The sequence below is a fragment of the Drosophila simulans genome, chromosome 3R, assembly GCF_016746395.2.
Source record: "Drosophila simulans strain w501 chromosome 3R, Prin_Dsim_3.1, whole genome shotgun sequence".
NCBI classification, from domain to species: domain Eukaryota; kingdom Metazoa; phylum Arthropoda; class Insecta; order Diptera; family Drosophilidae; genus Drosophila; species Drosophila simulans.
The window spans coordinates 19,806,176-19,823,073 of record NC_052523.2 but is presented as its reverse complement, the minus strand read 5'-3'; the positions used below and the strand labels follow the sequence as shown (position 1 = coordinate 19,823,073).

General features: G+C 41.7%; 3 protein-coding genes across 5 annotated transcripts; all 3 read left to right on the top strand.

The window, feature by feature from the left end:
* Window positions 1-715: 715 nt before the first annotated feature.
* LOC6729248 (nose resistant to fluoxetine protein 6) lies at window positions 716-3,765 on the top strand. Of its 3 annotated transcripts, XM_039294956.2 has the most exons (10): window positions 716-1,036; window positions 1,096-1,453; window positions 1,507-1,580; window positions 1,645-1,847; window positions 1,924-2,036; window positions 2,103-2,313; window positions 2,378-2,556; window positions 2,617-3,082; window positions 3,144-3,253; window positions 3,678-3,750. In XM_039294956.2, the coding sequence occupies exons 1-10, from the start codon at window positions 766-768 to the stop codon at window positions 3,733-3,735; spliced, it is 2,043 nt and encodes a 680-aa protein (XP_039150890.1). In that variant the 5' UTR covers window positions 716-765; the 3' UTR covers window positions 3,736-3,750. The 3 variants fall into 3 exon arrangements, with proteins under 3 accessions (XP_039150890.1, XP_016035902.2, XP_039150889.1); XM_016174860.3 differs by having other exon boundaries at window positions 3,144-3,765; XM_039294955.2 differs by lacking the exons at window positions 2,378-2,556; window positions 2,617-3,082; window positions 3,144-3,253; window positions 3,678-3,750 and having other exon boundaries at window positions 2,103-2,132; window positions 2,204-2,307.
* Window positions 3,766-5,936: 2,171 nt separating this feature from the next.
* On the top strand, window positions 5,937-8,674 carry LOC6729247 (nose resistant to fluoxetine protein 6). The gene is made up of 9 exons (XM_039294957.2): window positions 5,937-6,255; window positions 6,315-6,672; window positions 6,726-6,799; window positions 6,864-7,066; window positions 7,157-7,269; window positions 7,332-7,542; window positions 7,613-7,791; window positions 7,856-8,321; window positions 8,383-8,674. The coding sequence occupies exons 1-9, from the start codon at window positions 5,985-5,987 to the stop codon at window positions 8,632-8,634; spliced, it is 2,127 nt and encodes a 708-aa protein (XP_039150891.1). The 5' UTR covers window positions 5,937-5,984; the 3' UTR covers window positions 8,635-8,674.
* A 289-nt stretch (window positions 8,675-8,963) lies between these two features.
* On the top strand, window positions 8,964-11,669 carry LOC6729246 (nose resistant to fluoxetine protein 6). The gene is made up of 9 exons (XM_002104531.3): window positions 8,964-9,262; window positions 9,327-9,693; window positions 9,745-9,818; window positions 9,880-10,082; window positions 10,147-10,259; window positions 10,321-10,531; window positions 10,591-10,772; window positions 10,835-11,300; window positions 11,368-11,669. The coding sequence occupies exons 1-9, from the start codon at window positions 8,992-8,994 to the stop codon at window positions 11,578-11,580; spliced, it is 2,100 nt and encodes a 699-aa protein (XP_002104567.2). The 5' UTR covers window positions 8,964-8,991; the 3' UTR covers window positions 11,581-11,669.
* Window positions 11,670-16,898: the final 5,229 nt, after the last annotated feature.

Sequence of the window (16,898 nt, the reverse complement as noted above, 5' to 3'; positions counted from 1 at the left end):
ATCCATGCAGTATCAATAATTAGGTTAGGTTACAAAATCATCTCCTAAAGGGCATTTTCGCTAGCATGAATTAGAGATAATACGATAGCGCTATCATACCTTTTCATCAGAGTTGTACTATTTAGTCTGTATTGTTGATTGTCGCACGTATTGTCAAAAAGTTACCACTTGCATTATAAAAGCATTAGATACCTTTTAATTTTCAGTTAGAATTAAAAGATCAGCCTTAGCCGTTATATTAATCCCAAAAAAATTACCAATTGGGCCATCGCAGTCGATGCTATGTTTAAATATACAATTTTACTTCCCTGAATTGGAAAATTACTACACTCAAAAAATAGGATTTTAGGAATAGAAGCCAGTTGGACACTATTCAGCCACATCTTTGTTAGTCGAATAATTAATAAAATGCGGCTGATAGTATCTTCAGTGTTTATATCCTATTAAATTGTCGACTATTGTTATTCTCAGCAGGTGCGAGGTACATTCTGACTTTATGAATTTAATTTACAGCGAAAGTCCCGAAACCTACTCCAAATTTATTAAGTGTCATTATAATCAGGAAGACACATAATATGTCTATGTTAACCACGATTAGGACCATGTGAACTAAATACTGCTGTACGTGTTTTCGAAGTTAACAGGGTAGTAATATTCGAGTCTCCACTTAAAAAGTCAACCTTGCCCTTATCGCATTCAATACTTATCGCTTCTATATAAAGCCTCACGTTTTGGACAGAGACCATTAATAGCGATTCAGTTAGCATGGTTAAAATTCTCAGTTTTATTTTGCTTAGTGGGCTTGTGCTCATCGGTGCCATACAGTCAGAGGACAGAAGTGTCCTGGAAGAATACCAGCGTCTGAGGAAGCTCAAACCGCTGGGTATTGAGTTTGCAGATTACTTTCAAAATGTAACGCTAAATGATTTGAGCCTGTTTGACTCGCGATTGCCCACAGAGGCGGATCTTCTGTGCGTCAATGACTTAACTACGCTTGTCACGGCTCTTCAAGGTGGACAATATTGGGCAATCAAAAGTAAGTTAACAGTTCATAATACGAGATTGGAAAGAAGATCATTTGTGATTTACATTCAGTGATTGACGCATGGGGAGGCATACCATCTGGTATTTTCACGGGTAACGTGTATGACTTGGGAAATTTCGACGAGTGCATCAATATCAAGAAGGACGCCATACGTGGAAAATACTGCTTTTTAGACGTCTCACCCGCGAAAATACTGGGAGTTCAGAGTTCATTAGCCGGAATATTGAAAATGAAAACGGCTACATGCTTTCCGGCTTCCTGTTCGGCCACTCACATGAACAAGTTTGTGGATACAATTTTAAAAAAGATACTGAATGTGAATATGCCCAGTACAGCCATGAGTATCAGCGATGATTCTTGCCAAACAGCCGAACGCGAGCCCTGGAATGGCCTAACGATTTTAACAATGTAAGAATGTTTGAAATTTAATCGATGTGCCTTCTAATCAATTCTGATTACAGAGTCATACTGTCAGTGATGGGCTTAATCGTGGCTATAGCTACGTTGTACGATTACTTTTTGGTCAAGAGTCAGGGAAAGTGTTTATAGTACTACATATTTAGCATAAAATAATACATTAATGTATCCTTACATCATAGATCAACTTCACACGGCTGTCAAGTTGTTTTCAGCCAGGGCCAACTCTCGCGCACTTTTCCGCATTGTGGTAAACCAATCAAACCCGAATGTAATTGAATGCCTTCACGGAATTCGGTGTATGTCCCTTTTCTGGGTGGTTTGGCTTCATCAGTATGCAAGTATATTTGCTTCGCCAAACATTAATCGATTTGCTACTCTTTCGGTGAGTCAATAATTTCATTTTTAAATGAATTTTAAATACATAATAATAATTAAATATTACAAATTTAATTTTCTAGTGGCTTAAAACGCCTATCACCATGTTTTTTCTCGAGGGAACTTTTTCGGTCGATTCATTTTTCTTTATCGGCGGTTTGTTGGTTTCATTGATTGCACTGCGAACAATGGAAAGGTAGGTCGTTAACGTACTTTGAGGAAACGTAAACCTATATTCATATGCACTTGCACCAACTTTCAGAAACAAAGGCAGTCTTAATGTGCCATTGATGTATGTTCACCGTTTAATCCGCATTCTTCCTATTTTGGCCATTTCTATTCTGGTCTACACGCAACTTACAGGTGTTTTGGGAAATGGGCCACTATTTAAGGGCGGATCTAATAGTAAAGCGTCATGTGAAAAATCTTGGTATATGACCTTGCTTTTCGTAGTTAATTTCGCAAATGATATGGTAAGTAGAATGTTATCTTTCACTTTTACCGTGAGATATATTAACTAAAGCCTGAATAATATAGTGCCTAGATCATACATGGTACTTGGCGGTGGACATGCAGCTCTTCCTTATATCTCCCATCCTTTTATTTGCTCTTTATAAATGGGGCAAGAAAGCTGCTGCTGCTATCGCCGTTCTAATAGTTCTGCTATCTGGATGTCTGTTTGCCACCATGATGGTTAACCACTATTCTATAACGAGGTAAGCTATTACAATATGGGGTTTCTCCGACAACTAATCTTTTACAATTTTATTTCAAAGCCGTGATCTTTCCCTTCAGAAGAAAATGTATTTCTACACCCATACTCACGCGGCTCCGTGGCTCATTGGATTCTTATTTGGCTACTTTGTGTACTTGAATAAGGGAAGAAAGTTTAAACTGAACTGGATAGCCGTCTGGTCGGGATGGATTCTTTGCCTGGCTATGCTCTTTACCTCGATCTTCGCGCTCTATCCGAAACTTGAATCGGGAAAGCCTTGGCTAATGACCACCCTGGAAGTGTCATGTTTTTACACCCTTACCCGTGTGGGCTGGCCCTTGGCAGTTGGTTGGGTGGTCTTCGCCTGCATGCAAGGATACGGCGGGATGGCCAACACTTTTCTCTCCTCTCCCCTGTGGCAACCTATTTCCAAATTATCATATTCCATATACATATGGCACAGTTTCATCCAGGAAATAAACCAACGAATTGTTAGAACAAATACATACTTTTCGAATTACCAAGTGGTGAGTAAACTGGTATTTGCATATTGATAAAAATAATTTCGATATTATTATCATTTTTTAGATGCTTAATTTCTGGTCAACCATGGGATTCACTGTGCTCTTTTCGTATCTCCTGTACTTGCTAATTGAGGCGCCTATTGGTGGACTTGACATCCTATTCCGTCCAAAGAAGAAAGCTCCAGCAGAAATTAAACTGATGACAGATTCAGATAAAGTTTGTGAAAGCCATGGACATGATGTTGACCAAAGTAACCAAAGAGAAATTGAAGGCATTGAGTCAAATGTTGAACAACCAGCTGATAAGTCTCAATTAGAATAGAATTAAATAGTTTTATTGATCTTAACTTTAAAAAGCTATGTGCACGTGACTAAGGCAATTGTTGTTTTAAATAACAGAGCAGTCGTGTGCTAAGTCTTACGGAGTATCTATTAGTACTAAGTTGTAATCGCATTGTAAAAGGCTACGATTGGCTTATCATTTTCATTCACTCATTATCAAATGACACATGTCACTTAATGTGCTTCTAGTCGGTATTTATATATTTTTAGTTCTCGAATAAAAGGTGTTCCTAATTCTCTGAGTAACTAAAAATGTGGACCCTCCTGCTACAAATCAAGCGAACATAATTTCTAATGAAATGGGACTAAAATAAGCCCTTTCAAATATTTTTAAGCTACAACATATTTATTTACATAAATAAGTGATTTTCTTTACCTTTCAAAAATTAATAAACTTTCCAACGTCTCAAGAATCACCTATTTAAATAACCTATTTTCGCCTCTTATTTTATTCCGGCTGGCATAACTTACTATCTTCCTTAATGTGGGTTCATTCACCGTATCAAGTTAAACGTTTCCACATCTTGCAGCCTGATAGGAAATCAATATGACGATTACCTGATAACAAATAATAACGCCATTGTGCGGTAATTATTCCTGCTACCCAGAAGTTTTATTGATTGGTCATAACAACCGTCTAGATGTCTCCCAAAATTTCTTCTAATGGTGCGGGCATCTGAACCAAAAGCTTATCATCGGTGTTACCCTTATTCCCAGACTACATTGAAGGCAAACGCAGGTGCCAATCTAAGTTAACCCAATCGTTTCTCGATGGAGATTTAGAACAGTAGAAAAAATACCCTTACATCGATTTCATGTTCATTATAAAGTGCACTTTCAGAGACTTATAATTGCGAAGTGAAAATATAAATGGATTAGCTCCCGCTAACTACACATTTTTATGAACCATAACCAAATTAATTTTTCTTTTGACAAATCAAACAGATCCACTAATTTAAGAAAATGTTCTTCTCTTCTTATTGAAAAAGAGTGCATTATTTAAGAATCGTTAAAAATGATTTTTAAATAAATTTCTTTTAATTATGAAGAGCCTATAAAAACCCATATAGCCAATGGTATTCCCCTAGCAAATAAATGTCTAAGCTACCAGAAATCATTGTTTACGTTCTATTGGGGTATCAAATTGGCCACCTGTTCGTCACTTGGACAACTGTAAATGTCATAGATTACGTGTTATCAGCGATTTTCGTATCTTTTAAACGGTACACACCTTGGCAATTTTTTTTAGCAAGACCGTAAGTGGTACTTGTACTTAATAATTCTTCCTATTGGAATACTTTGACAGCTGTGCGTGCCTTTTACCTTACCAATTTATTATATGTTATGCCTCCTTGCTGGGTGTAATAACAATATTTCAATAAATTGATAAAAATAGTTACAGTTCCTCTATTTTCAACGATACAAACTGATTACAGCTTTCTGCCGAACTCAATGAAAAAGTACCCAATCGATAACAATTTTTAGTCTAATCACTCACTTGAATAAAATTCTGTTGAAATTATAAAGAGGCCATAAATAAAATCCTGAGAAACGAAGTTAGTCTTTTGCGGAGTCATTATGGCTTAAACACCAGTAATAATGAATATAATATAAATCAGTTGTTAGGTTAGGTCACTAAATCATCTATTTAAGGGTACTTCCGCTACTACGAAATTCTGATAATACATAGCTATTTTACTATTTAGTGTATGTGGCAGTTTTAATCGGTATGTGGGCGTTTAAGTGGAGGGTGATCCAAGTTAAAGAATAACAGAAGGAAAATATCAACACATTTTTAAAAGTAAAGGCGTGGCAGTTTTGGGTGGCTTGTGGGCGTGTCAGTTTTGGTGGGAATGGCAACTACAGGAAACAATCTGCTGCTTCTATGTCTCAGCATACTCAATCTCAACTTTCTGGATTTATAGTTCCTCAGATGAAGGCGTTCATACTTACGGTCAGACGGACATTGGCAGATTGCATCGGCTAATGCTCTTGATCAGAAATATCTATACTTCAAAAGTTACGAAACGCTTCCTTCCACCTGATACATTCCTTTCATCGGATCAAATATACCCATTTACTTAACGCTTAACGGGTATATTCAAAGATCAGCTCAAATCGTTACAGCCTGGTTTCCTCAAAAAATGGGATTATAGGACTGATATCCTGTTAGACACCATTCGGCGAAATCTTTTTTGAACGAATTCTAAGTAAGATACGGCTGATAGTGTCTTCAACGAAATTAATCGTTTAACCTGGCGACAATAGTTATATCCAGTAGTTGCCAGATGCATCCAAACTTTAAATACCATGAACCTATTCTAAGTTAAATCAAAGGCAGTATAATCAGGAAGACACATAATGTGTCTATGAACATAACGTAAGAATAAGATTAGGACCATGTGAACTAAATACTGCTGTACGTGTTTTCAAAGTTAACAGGGTAGTAATATTCGAGTCTCCACTTAAATGGTCAACCTTGCCCTTATCGCATTCAATACTTATCGCTTGTATATAAAGCCTCACGATTTGGACAGAGACCATTAATAGCGATTCAGTTAGCATGGTTAAAATTCTCAGTTTTATTTTGCTTAGTGGGCTTGTGCTCATCGGTGCCACACAGTCTGAGGACAGAAGTGTCCTGGAAGAATACCAGCGTCTGAGGAAGCTCAAACCGTTGGGTATTGAGTTTGCAGATTACTTTCAAAATGTAACGCTAAATGATTTGAGCCTGTTTGACTCGCGATTGCCCACAGAGGCGGATCTTCTGTGCGTCAATGACTTAACTACGCTTGTCACGGCTCTTCAAGGTGGACAATATTGGGCAATCAAAAGTAAGTTAACAGTTCATAATACGAGATTGGAAAGAAGATCATTTGTGATTTACATTCAGTGATTGACGCATGGGGAGGCATACCATCTGGTATTTTCACGGGTAACGTGTATGACTTGGGAAATTTCGACGAGTGCATCAATATCAAGAAGGACGCCATACGTGGAAAATACTGCTTTTTAGACGTCTCACCCGCGAAAATACTGGGAGTTCAGAGTTCATTAGCCGGAATATTGAAAATGAAAACGGCTACATGCTTTCCGGCTTCCTGTTCGGCCACTCACATGAACAAGTTTGTGGATACAATTTTAAAAAAGATACTTAATGTGAATATGCCCAGTACAGCCATGAGTATCAGCGATGATTCTTGCCAAACAGCCGAACGCGAGCCCTGGAATGGACTAACGATTTTAACAATGTAAGAATGTTGGAAATTTAATCGATGTGCCTTCTAAGCAATTCTGATTACAGAGTCATACTGTCAGTGATGGGCGTAATCGTGGCTATAGCTACGTTGTACGATTACTTTTTGGTCAAGAATCAGGGTAAGTGTTTATAGTACTACATCTTTAGCATAAAATAATACATAAATGTATCCTTACATCACAGATCAACTTCACACGGCTGTCAAGTTGTTTTCAGCCAGGGCCAACTCTCGTGCACTTTTCCGCATTGTGGTAAACCAATCAAACCCGAATGTAATTGAATGCCTTCATGGAATTCGGTGTATGTCCCTTTTCTGGGTGGTTTGGATTCATCAGTATGATAACGTATTTTCTGCGCCAAACATTAATCGATTTAGTTTCCTTTCGGTAAGTAAAATTTCATTTTTTCAAATGGATATTTTATATTTAATTGGTCTTATATATTTTTTTAATATTTAATTGCTCTTATTTTTCTAGTGGCTACAAACGCCTTTCACAATGTTTTTTCTGGAGGGAAATTTTTCAGTCGATTCATTTTTCTTTATCGGAGGTTTCTTGGTTTCATTAAATGCACTGGGAACAATGGATAGGTACGTTCTTAACTTATCTCCTGGAAAGAAAAATTTAATTATAAATTTGCTTACGCTTTCAGAAACAAAGGCAAAATGAACGTTCCAAGAATGTATATACGTCGTTTCATCCGCATTTTTCCTATTCTGGCCATGTCTATTCTGGTCTACACGCAACTTACAGGAGTTTTGGGGGATGGGCCACTTTTCAAGGGAGGATATAGTAAGAAAGCATCATGTGCAAAAACTTGGTACATGACCTTGCTCTTCGTTGTTAATTTCGCAAATGATATGGTAAGTGAAAACTGATGTTTAATATATAGTTATTTGAAGACGTCTATGATCCCAAACCGGAATATTTTAGTGCCTAGATCATACCTGGTACTTGGCGGTGGACATGCAGCTCTTCCTCATATCTCCTATCCTGCTATTTGCTCTTTATAAATGGGGCAAGAAGGCTGCTGCTGCTATCGCCGTTCTAATAGTTCTGCTATCTGGATGTCTGTTTGCCACCATGATGGTTAACCACTATTCTATAAAGAGGTAAGATAACAAAACATGGTTATGTCCGAAAACTGAAAAACTTGTTTACTTTTATATTTCACAGCCTTGACTTTTCCTTGCAAAAGAAAACGTATTTCTACACCCATACTCACTCTGCTCCGTGGCTCATTGGATTCTTGTATGGCTACTTTGTGTTCTTGAATAAGGGAAGAAAGTTTAAACTAAACTGGATAGCCGTCTGGTCGGGATGGGTTCTTTGCCTGGCTATGCTCTTTACCTCGATCTTCGCACTGTATCCAAAACTTGAGTCGGGAAAGCCTTGGCTAATGACCACCCTCGAAGTGTCATCTTATTACACCCTTACCCGTGTGGGCTGGCCCTTGGCAGTTGGTTGGGTGGTCTTCGCATGCATGCAAGGATACGGCGGGATGGCCAACACTTTTCTCTCCTCTCCCCTGTGGCAACCTATTTCCAAATTATCATATTCCATCTATATATGGCACAGTTTCATCCAGGAAATAAACAAACGAATTGGTAGAACAAATACGTACTTCTCCAATTACCAAGTGGTAAGTCAACCGGTATTTTCACACTGATAAGAATTATTTCGATCTCATTATCATTTTTCAGATGCTTAATTTCTGGTCAACCATTGGATTCACTGTGCTTTTTTCCTATCTCCTGTACTTGCTTATTGAGGCGCCTATTGGTGGGCTTGACATCTTTTTACGCCCAAAAAAGAAAACACCAGTGGAGATTAAGCCGATGACGGACTCAGACCGAGTGGGCGAAGGCCATGGACATGATGTTGACTCAAGTAACCAAAGAGAACTGGAAGGTACTGAATCATGTGCTGACCAACTCGCTGAAAAGTCTCAATAAAATCAGCAATAAATATCTTTATTGATTCAAATTCCGAAAACCATGTGACTCTTTAATCCGCGTGCCTAACATTTATTCAAAGGTGCATACAAGCTATTGTCACGTGCACGATAAGGTTGTTTTAAATAACAGAGATTTCGTTTGCTTAATCTTACCAAGTATCTATTGGTACTATGTTTTAAAAGAATTGATTAAGGTTACCTGCAAAGATTGGCTTATCAGGCGTTTTCCATTGAACTTGTTAAGAAATGACTAATGTCACTGATGGTGTTTGTAGACGGTGCTTATCTCTTTTTAATTCGCATATAAAAGGGGTTCCAAGTTCGCTGAGAAACCATTAGTAAGAGTTAAGTCAGCATGGCTAACATAGTCGGAGTAATTTTCCTCTGCGGGCTTGCCGTCATCAGTGCCGGACGCGTGGCTGACGAGGATGTCCTGTCAGATTTCCAACGCGTCAGGCAACTCAGAGGACTTGCCCTTAATTTTGTTGGTCAAGTAAAGGATTTTGATGTTAAGGAATTAAGCACCGTGGACTCCCGAGTGCCAAGTCAGGAGGATATGCTGTGTCTAAGTGATTTGACTGCGCTTATGACTGGACTTCAAAGTGGCCAGTACTGGGCACTGAAAAGTAAGTGAACTTTGAACCGAAACCGAGTCCTCATTTAATGGCCGTATTATTTGTATTACGCCAGTGCTCGATTCCTGGGGTTCCATACCATCTGGTCTACTTACGGGAAACATGTTCGACCTGGGAAACTTCGACGAGTGCCTCAAAATCAATCACGGAGTCAGCCTGGGCAGAACTATCCAGGGAAAGTACTGCTTTCTTTCAGTGTCTCCCACCCAAGCTCTGGGAGTCCAGGGCTCGATCATCGGGAGTTTTAAGACTGCCACTTGCCTACCGGCATCCTGCTCGGCAACTCAGATGAACACGTTTGTGAGTATGGTGGCGAAACCACTACTAAACGTCAGTATTCCCAGCTTGGCCATGAGTATCAGCGAATCCAGTTGTCAAACTAGTGAAAGTGTACCATGGGACGGACTCACCATTTTTATGATGTAAGTGCGCAGACATTTTAATCAGCTCTCGGCTAATGCTTCTGATTACAGAGTGATCTTATCGTTAATGGGCTCTTTAGTGGCTTTGTTTACCTTGTGGGACTACTGTCTGGGGAAGAATCAGGGTGAGTAAACAAAATCTTATCGATCTGATTCAAATTTCACAATGCTTAGTAAACTTTCCAGACCAGCTTCCCGCCATTGTAAAAGTGTTTTCGGCCAGGGTCAATTCTCGTGCTCTCTTTCGCATTGTAGAGGTCAACTCTAGCCCAAATGTGATCGATTGCCTTCATGGAATTAGGTGCTTGTCGCTCATGTGGGTGGTCTTCTGCCATCAATATGTTATGGCAGCTCTAGCCTCAAATATCAACATTTTCCATGTCATATCGGTAAGAATATATAAACTTAAATTAATTTGAATTTCATTTAATAGTAAATTAATAATTTGTTTAGTGGGAGGAGACACCCTATGCCAGTTTTATTCTGCACGGCTTTTTCTCCGTGGATTCGTTTTTCGTCCTCGGCGGTCTATTGGTGGCTCTCATTCCGTTGCGTATGATGGATAGGTAAGTCGACTATTTTACTGTGATTTCGACACACCATGATGATTTTGGATTAAATTCACAGAACCAAAGGTAAACTGAACGTGCCTTTGATGTACCTACATCGCTTGATCCGCATAGTTCCCCTCTTGGCGATAGCCATTGTGATGTATTTGAAACTCATGCCCATCGTAGCTGACGGACCTCGATTTGGCAGTGGGTACTCTGGAAAAGCGGATTGCGAAAATGGTTGGTATTGGACTTTGCTCTTCGTGAATAACTACACCGAAGAAAAGGTAGGTCCTGGTTTGTGCTAATCCCAATCAAAAAGTAATATCTAATCTTTGGACTTTAGTGTCTTGGTCATACTTGGTATCTGTCGGTGGACATGCAGCTGTTCATTATATCGCCGATCATGCTGATCGCGCTCTACAAGTGGGGAAAGAAAGCAGCTGCTGGCATTTTCGTCCTAATCGTTTTACTTTCCGGCTGTCTCTTCGCCACCATCATGGTCAACAAGTACTCCTTGGTGCTTAAGTATGTAGATCATGGTTTTATTTTGGTAACCCAGTTTGAAAACAATATATATGTTTGTCTAGGCATTTTTCAATGGATGCACAGAGGGATTTGTATTTTGCTACACATACCCATGCTACGCCTTGGCTGACAGGATTTCTATTTGGCTACATTCTACACTTGAACAGGGGAAAGAAGTTCCAGCTTAGCAAGGTAGTCGCTTGGTCAGGATGGATTCTTTGCCTGGCCATGATCTTCACCTCGATCTTTGCCCTCTACCCCTACGCCAAGTGGACCGGTCCAGAATTGTCCACCTTTGCGGAGGCTTCCTACTACACTCTCACTAGAGTGGGCTGGTGCATGGCCCTCTGCTGGGTGATCTTCGCTTGCATGAATGGATACGGAGGACTGGCCAATAGTTTCCTCTCCTCCCCGCTTTGGCAACCGCTCTCTAGACTATCCTATTCCGTTTACATGTGGCACATGTTCTTCCAGGAAATCAATATCAGAAGCATGCGAACGAATTCATATTTCTCGAACTACACCATTGTAAGTGTTCAAGTGTTCATTTTGGGGTAATAGTTGATACCTTAAACTGTGACCATTATCATTCTAGATGCTCAACTTCTGGTCCACCTTTGGATTTGCCGTGCTGTTTGCTTATGTGATGCACTTAGTAATTGAGGCGCCTTTTGGTGGTCTCGATTACTTCCTGAGGCCAAAACAAAGAACTCCCCCTCTGGTTAAACAGAAATCCCAGATAGATGACAACGGACACAATAACCTCGAGGAGCTCAAAGTAACGACTCCAGCACCTGCTGAAAATTAGTTGTAACAACGATCCTGCATTCCTAATAGTCTTAGTAATTTATATCTTTAATATAAGTAAATAAATGTACATTATTTTTTACCAAGCGACACGGTTGTTTGATTCATTTTCTTAAAGCCGGTTAGTGGTTGGCCAGCTCCTGCCTGAGTAAGACATTTATCTACGACTCCTACGCTTCCGACTGATGGGGCTAGACCCACAGCAGGACCCCTCCCACGCCACTTCTCTGGTTGCATGCCCCGTGTAAATTTAAGCCTGAAAACAAATGGAGAACTTCTTGACTCGCGTCGACTTCGCTTAGCCCGATGCCATAAACTACGTACGACTGCCGTTGCAACTCCAATCGCAACTGCATTCAGGGTTCTGGCCTGGGCCGGCAAAGCGATCTGGCTCCGGATCCGAATTCGAATTCCCACTGCGCATATTTTATGGCAGTTACGCGGCTGGCGGGCAACTTAATTAGTGCCTGCTGGTGCGCTTCGACTCCGGGTCGGGTTCGACTACCATTTCCATTTCCACTTCCACTTGCACATCCACTTCGATTGCGGCAGGGACAGCTGCAATGCACCTGACATTTAACATTATTACGCGGCGCCTCCGTCGAATACCGAATGAGAATGAGAACGCGAATGAGACTGAGTTGGCGGCCATTACAGGCAGCGCCTTAAAGTGGCATTTCGGCGGTGCTCGCGTTTAAGCGGCGTTAAGCTTAATGTGCACCACATTGACACCGCCGCCGGCACACGGAGGCCCACGTGGAATACGGAGCATGGCACATGGAGCCTTGACTCCCAACTTTCGGTGACAGTGATGGCAATCCCATATCCTCAAACATGGCCAGATGTTTTTCATTAACAATCTTTAAGTATATACTATAAAGAAATACAACTGAATTCGAATGTAATGCTCAAACATATTTGATTTTTAGGATGTTTTTAAAGAGTCTTAAAAAGTTGGCAACACTGTGTTCCGTCGGCTCAGTTGCATTAACGTTTTGTGACTGCGCCAAGGGTTGCGTGTTCGATTGCAGTTGCTTGCATTTAATGGGTTAGGGAACACTTCTGTGGGAGGGCCAGGCCACTTACGATTCATTGAATTGCCCCCGAATCCCGACTCCAGTGGGGCACAATTGAAAATCGATCCGCCTTCGTGTCGCTGCTGTTTTCGGTGATGTTTTCGGTGCATCCCTCTTAATGGACAGACGGTCTCTTTTGACCCACAGGGAGGGCGGTATTTGGCCGGCCGTAAGTCTCTGAAATAAGCTGTTGTAATATGCTACGAGAAGGACTCTGCCCGAAGAGAGGTGGCTTTTGACAGGACTTCCAATTAGCAGGAGTCAACTGCTCATGTAAACATTTTCCGATTTAACTTTCGGAATTCTGCCGCTTTGCCAGAGCAAAGAACAAAGTACAAAGAACTTTTGTGCACATTTGTGTTTATTATTGTATAAATCAAAAGATAAAGTTGCACACAGAGTTCCTGTTCCGCCCTCCGCCGTCTCTAGTCCTTTGGTAAGCCCGGGATTCGCTTGGTTAGGTTCTCCTGGCCGGACGGGGTATCCTCCGGTTGTTCCATGCACTCCGTGTTCTGTTTGCATGCAGAGGCGCAGTACGTAAACTAAACGGAGAGCACACATACACTCGCATGTGGGAGGCGTGCATGTTTGTGGCATTATAAAATATATCTGGGAACCAACAACAATGGTGGCTCTTTGGGGCTCTGCCCAATTTCAAAGTTCGTAATGGCAAAATGGCGATCTGGCTACCTCTGCTGCTGCTGGCTGGCCCGTTGTTGTTGCCACATTTAAATGCCAAACTTCACCGGACATGCTTCATAGCTCTAATTATACATGCGCCTTCCTTGGAACGCCTTCCGTTATTCGGGCGAAGGAAAAAATACAATATAGCCAAGGAGGACAACAATGGAGCGCGCAGAGCCAGGACTCTCGTTATTGTTATTGTTGTTGCCATTGTTGTTGTTGAGACTGCATTGTTGTTCGGTTTGTTGGCCCCTTGCCAACAGGCAACGCGTCGTATGCGCAATGTGGCCTGCTATTTTTCTAACCACATCTAAGCACACACAGCTATGCTCAAAATAATAGTAGTGGGATGTTTTAAAGAAAATGTATTATTAAAATTGTTAGTCTAGTCTACACTTTCTATTTAGAAGTGATTTTTTACATATATAAATGTTATCATTTACATTTTATTTATTATATTTTTTCATTTTTATTTCTATTATTTTGTACATGACTGGTGAGGGCATGGGTGTATTGATGTAAGTGTATGGGTGTGGGAGGGAGACAGTGACTTTTGCTTGAGTCAAAACCTCTGGAGAAGTTTGCATGTCTGTTTAGTAATTCAGAGAAAGGAGAGAAGCGAAGGCCCGTCACTCTTTTGATTTGATTAGTACCCACACAAACACAATAAATTTATGTAAATTCTGCCAGCATAAAATATGGCATTAAAATGTAATGTGCAACTCCAGGCACGCAAAACCAAATCGGGGAAAAAATGAAGACATTATGCTCGAGCCAAGATTATAGACTGGCTAATGTGCTGCTGACCCTCGATGACCAAGGCATTACAATTGTCGGGCTAAAAACTTTCATTAACAGAGAAGCATTAGCATATCTGCTCAGCGCCGTTTTTATAAATCACTTCATTGACATTTTTTACGAGGCGTCAAATCGGCGGTCGGGGAGTTTGCTGGCAAACTTTTCGAGAACAAAACATGTCCAAAGTCTGAGAAAATGTCTGAGCCTGCGGGCGGCGTTTGGGGATCGGGACACCCGACCCATGGCCCAAGACCCATAGCCCTTGGCCAAGATTGACGCGCCGCTTACGTGCCATGGAACCATTTGTCTTAGAGCCGCACTTTGCGTGTCTTAATTAGCGCCCCACCACCTTCCACCGGAGGTTTGCATCTCATCCTCCTTCTCCTCATGAAACAACAACCCGAGAAACTTTGCCGACGCCAAGTCTGGAATTTATGTATCCCAGATAAGAGAACACTGATAAGACTATAGATTCCAGGGCCTTGGCCTGTCTTTGCCCTGAGTTATTATTGAAGACGCGACATGCTAATGAACTCGGCTAAGAAATGGGCTCCAAGTGGGTCACAAAGGAAAGTTTTATTTTGGGGCAGGAAAAACTTAATTAGCCGTGTTTGGGGTTTACACTTTCTAATTTACTAGTATACATAGCTGCTTCGATACAGATTGAGTAAGAGATTTGCATTATAAATACAGCTAATGTAAAGCGCTTTTGACTTGTGTGCCACCAAAAACTCTTTTAAATAAGGCCAACGTAAAGTTTCTTGAAATTCTAGTTTAAAATGCAGCACTTAGATTACATGCAACATTTAGTCATTAATTTCTTTAAAGATAATAGCATGACTAGCGTTGAAACTTGTATAATTGGGTCACTATATACGAAATTCCCGCTTACTGAAAAGTATGGTCTAGCTTTGGTGCCCAGAGAAAAGCCGCCTTTGTGTTGTTAATGAAACTTTAAGCCTTCAGCCGCCATTGTCCTGGCCTTCATTGGATATTCGAGGGGTCAGGTGGACAGCTGCCGGCTGATAAAGCCCCGCGAATGCTAATTAAAGCCTCGCACTGCGCTCGAATGTTCCGCCTCTGGCTGAGCGTATGCAAATCGTGTAAATCAGAGAGTTTAGTGCCACTGGCCACTGGCCGTGTCCCACCATAAGCTGCCATATTTAGTTAAGTAATCAGGATTTTTGTGGGAGGCAGCCTGGAGGTGGCAGCTGGCTGCCGTTGGCCAATGGGCGTGGCTGGAAGGGGTTCAAATTGTTGACTGGGACAACAAAAGAGTTTTCTAGTTTCCTGCCCAGGAGACTGGGGCTCGGGGCCCCATGTATTTTGTCGATGACTTTGTCCTTTTCCCCCCAGCTGATGTCAGTGTTGGTGCCGGGGTGTGCTACTTGTAGTTGTGTGTATATTATTATGTCGACAGGACTCCCCCAGTGTCTGAGGACACACTGCCTTGTCCTGCCTTTGTGGCTGGCATGTGGTGCTCGTTAAATGCTAATTGCCGCATACTTGTAACCACTTTATGTGGATGCCTTTGTGCAGGAAACCCCTGCCTCTAACCCCATCCACACCCACACCAGTGAAAAACAAGGCAACCCCGCCCCCAATTGGGTGTCGGGCTAATTGAAACTGTGCACGGCCCCTGGGCCCGTCGCCGCATTTGCAGCGAAAACTATTACCACATTTCGCGGCCATCAATCAAAGGCTTAATATCCGCGAGCCTCATGCTCGGTTCCCCTGTCAGTGGAATGAGCTTGTCAGAGCCAGGGAGACGGCACAAAGTGCATCATTCGACCGCTAATTTGGGCCGTAAATAGGAGACCCACTGCAGTTTCCAGCTGACCTGCTGTTGGCCTTTTCGAAACTCTGGTATTCATAACGTAACGAGTCAGTTTCGCATGCAAATGTCACCAGTTGTGCAGGCCTAAACGGCTGGGTGGGTGTGGGTGGCTGATAGGTTGGCTCAGTGCAGCAAGATCATGCTGCCATATGTGACCTGTGCGAAGACGAACCCACTCGATTCCGGTTGCCGGCAGTTCGAGAGCTAAACCTCATTAGAAGTGGCCCACTCCTCCTCCTCTGAAACTTCTGAACGTGGCAGCTCTCATTTTAGCATTTATCGTTCAGTTCTTCAATGACTAGGCCAACTGGCCATCGGGCCAACGGGCTCTCTTAATTACCGAACATCGGCCAAATGCGTTTTTCTATTGGAAGCTGGTTGAGGCGGGAGTTCATCAGCCTGCGCCTCAATTTGCATAATTTCCAGCCCGGAAGCTCAAGTGCGGCGCTGATTGTGGGGGCTCATGACTTTCATATGCTCGCTGGGTTGGGGGGATGCAACGGCATCCATTTACCCAATTTGTTGGCCAGAATTTATTTGTATAGTCCATGTCAAGGATGCTGATGCTGATGTGATGCCATGGCTCGCGGGCATCGTGGCATCGTGGGTGGGCATGAAACACTCGAAATGACATTACGGCCCGTGTTCGACGGTTCGAGGCTTCGAGGCTGGCAAAAGGAATCAATATTATGCAAATAGCCAAAGTGGTCAGCCGACCCACAGCCGACCACCCACAGTTCTTCCAGCCATTTCGTTTCTGCATTTCAATCGACGAGAAAATGACGGCAATGGCATATTATTTTGCTGCATTCATTTCATTCGTTGTGCAATAAAGTGCATTTTGATTTGCCTTTAACAGGCATTGGGAGTGGCATAATAAATTATGCATGGCAATGCATGGACAGTGTGTTAACCTTTTTATCC

Coding starts and splice junctions, on each gene's coding strand:
- LOC6729248 (XM_016174860.3), top strand. CDS start 766: ATGGTTAAAATTCTCAGTTTTATTTTGCTTAGTGGGCTTGTGCTCATC. Junction 1,581..1,644: donor CTTTTTGGTCAAGAGTCAGG/GAAAGTGTTTAT, acceptor CTTACATCATAG/ATCAACTTCACACGGCTGTC. Junction 2,314..2,377: donor TTAATTTCGCAAATGATATG/GTAAGTAGAATG, acceptor TGAATAATATAG/TGCCTAGATCATACATGGTA.
- LOC6729247 (XM_039294957.2), top strand. CDS start 5,985: ATGGTTAAAATTCTCAGTTTTATTTTGCTTAGTGGGCTTGTGCTCATC. Junction 6,673..6,725: donor GGACTAACGATTTTAACAAT/GTAAGAATGTTG, acceptor TTCTGATTACAG/AGTCATACTGTCAGTGATGG. Junction 7,270..7,331: donor GCACTGGGAACAATGGATAG/GTACGTTCTTAA, acceptor TTACGCTTTCAG/AAACAAAGGCAAAATGAACG.
- LOC6729246 (XM_002104531.3), top strand. CDS start 8,992: ATGGCTAACATAGTCGGAGTAATTTTCCTCTGCGGGCTTGCCGTCATC. Junction 10,260..10,320: donor CCGTTGCGTATGATGGATAG/GTAAGTCGACTA, acceptor TTAAATTCACAG/AACCAAAGGTAAACTGAACG. Junction 11,301..11,367: donor ATTTCTCGAACTACACCATT/GTAAGTGTTCAA, acceptor TTATCATTCTAG/ATGCTCAACTTCTGGTCCAC.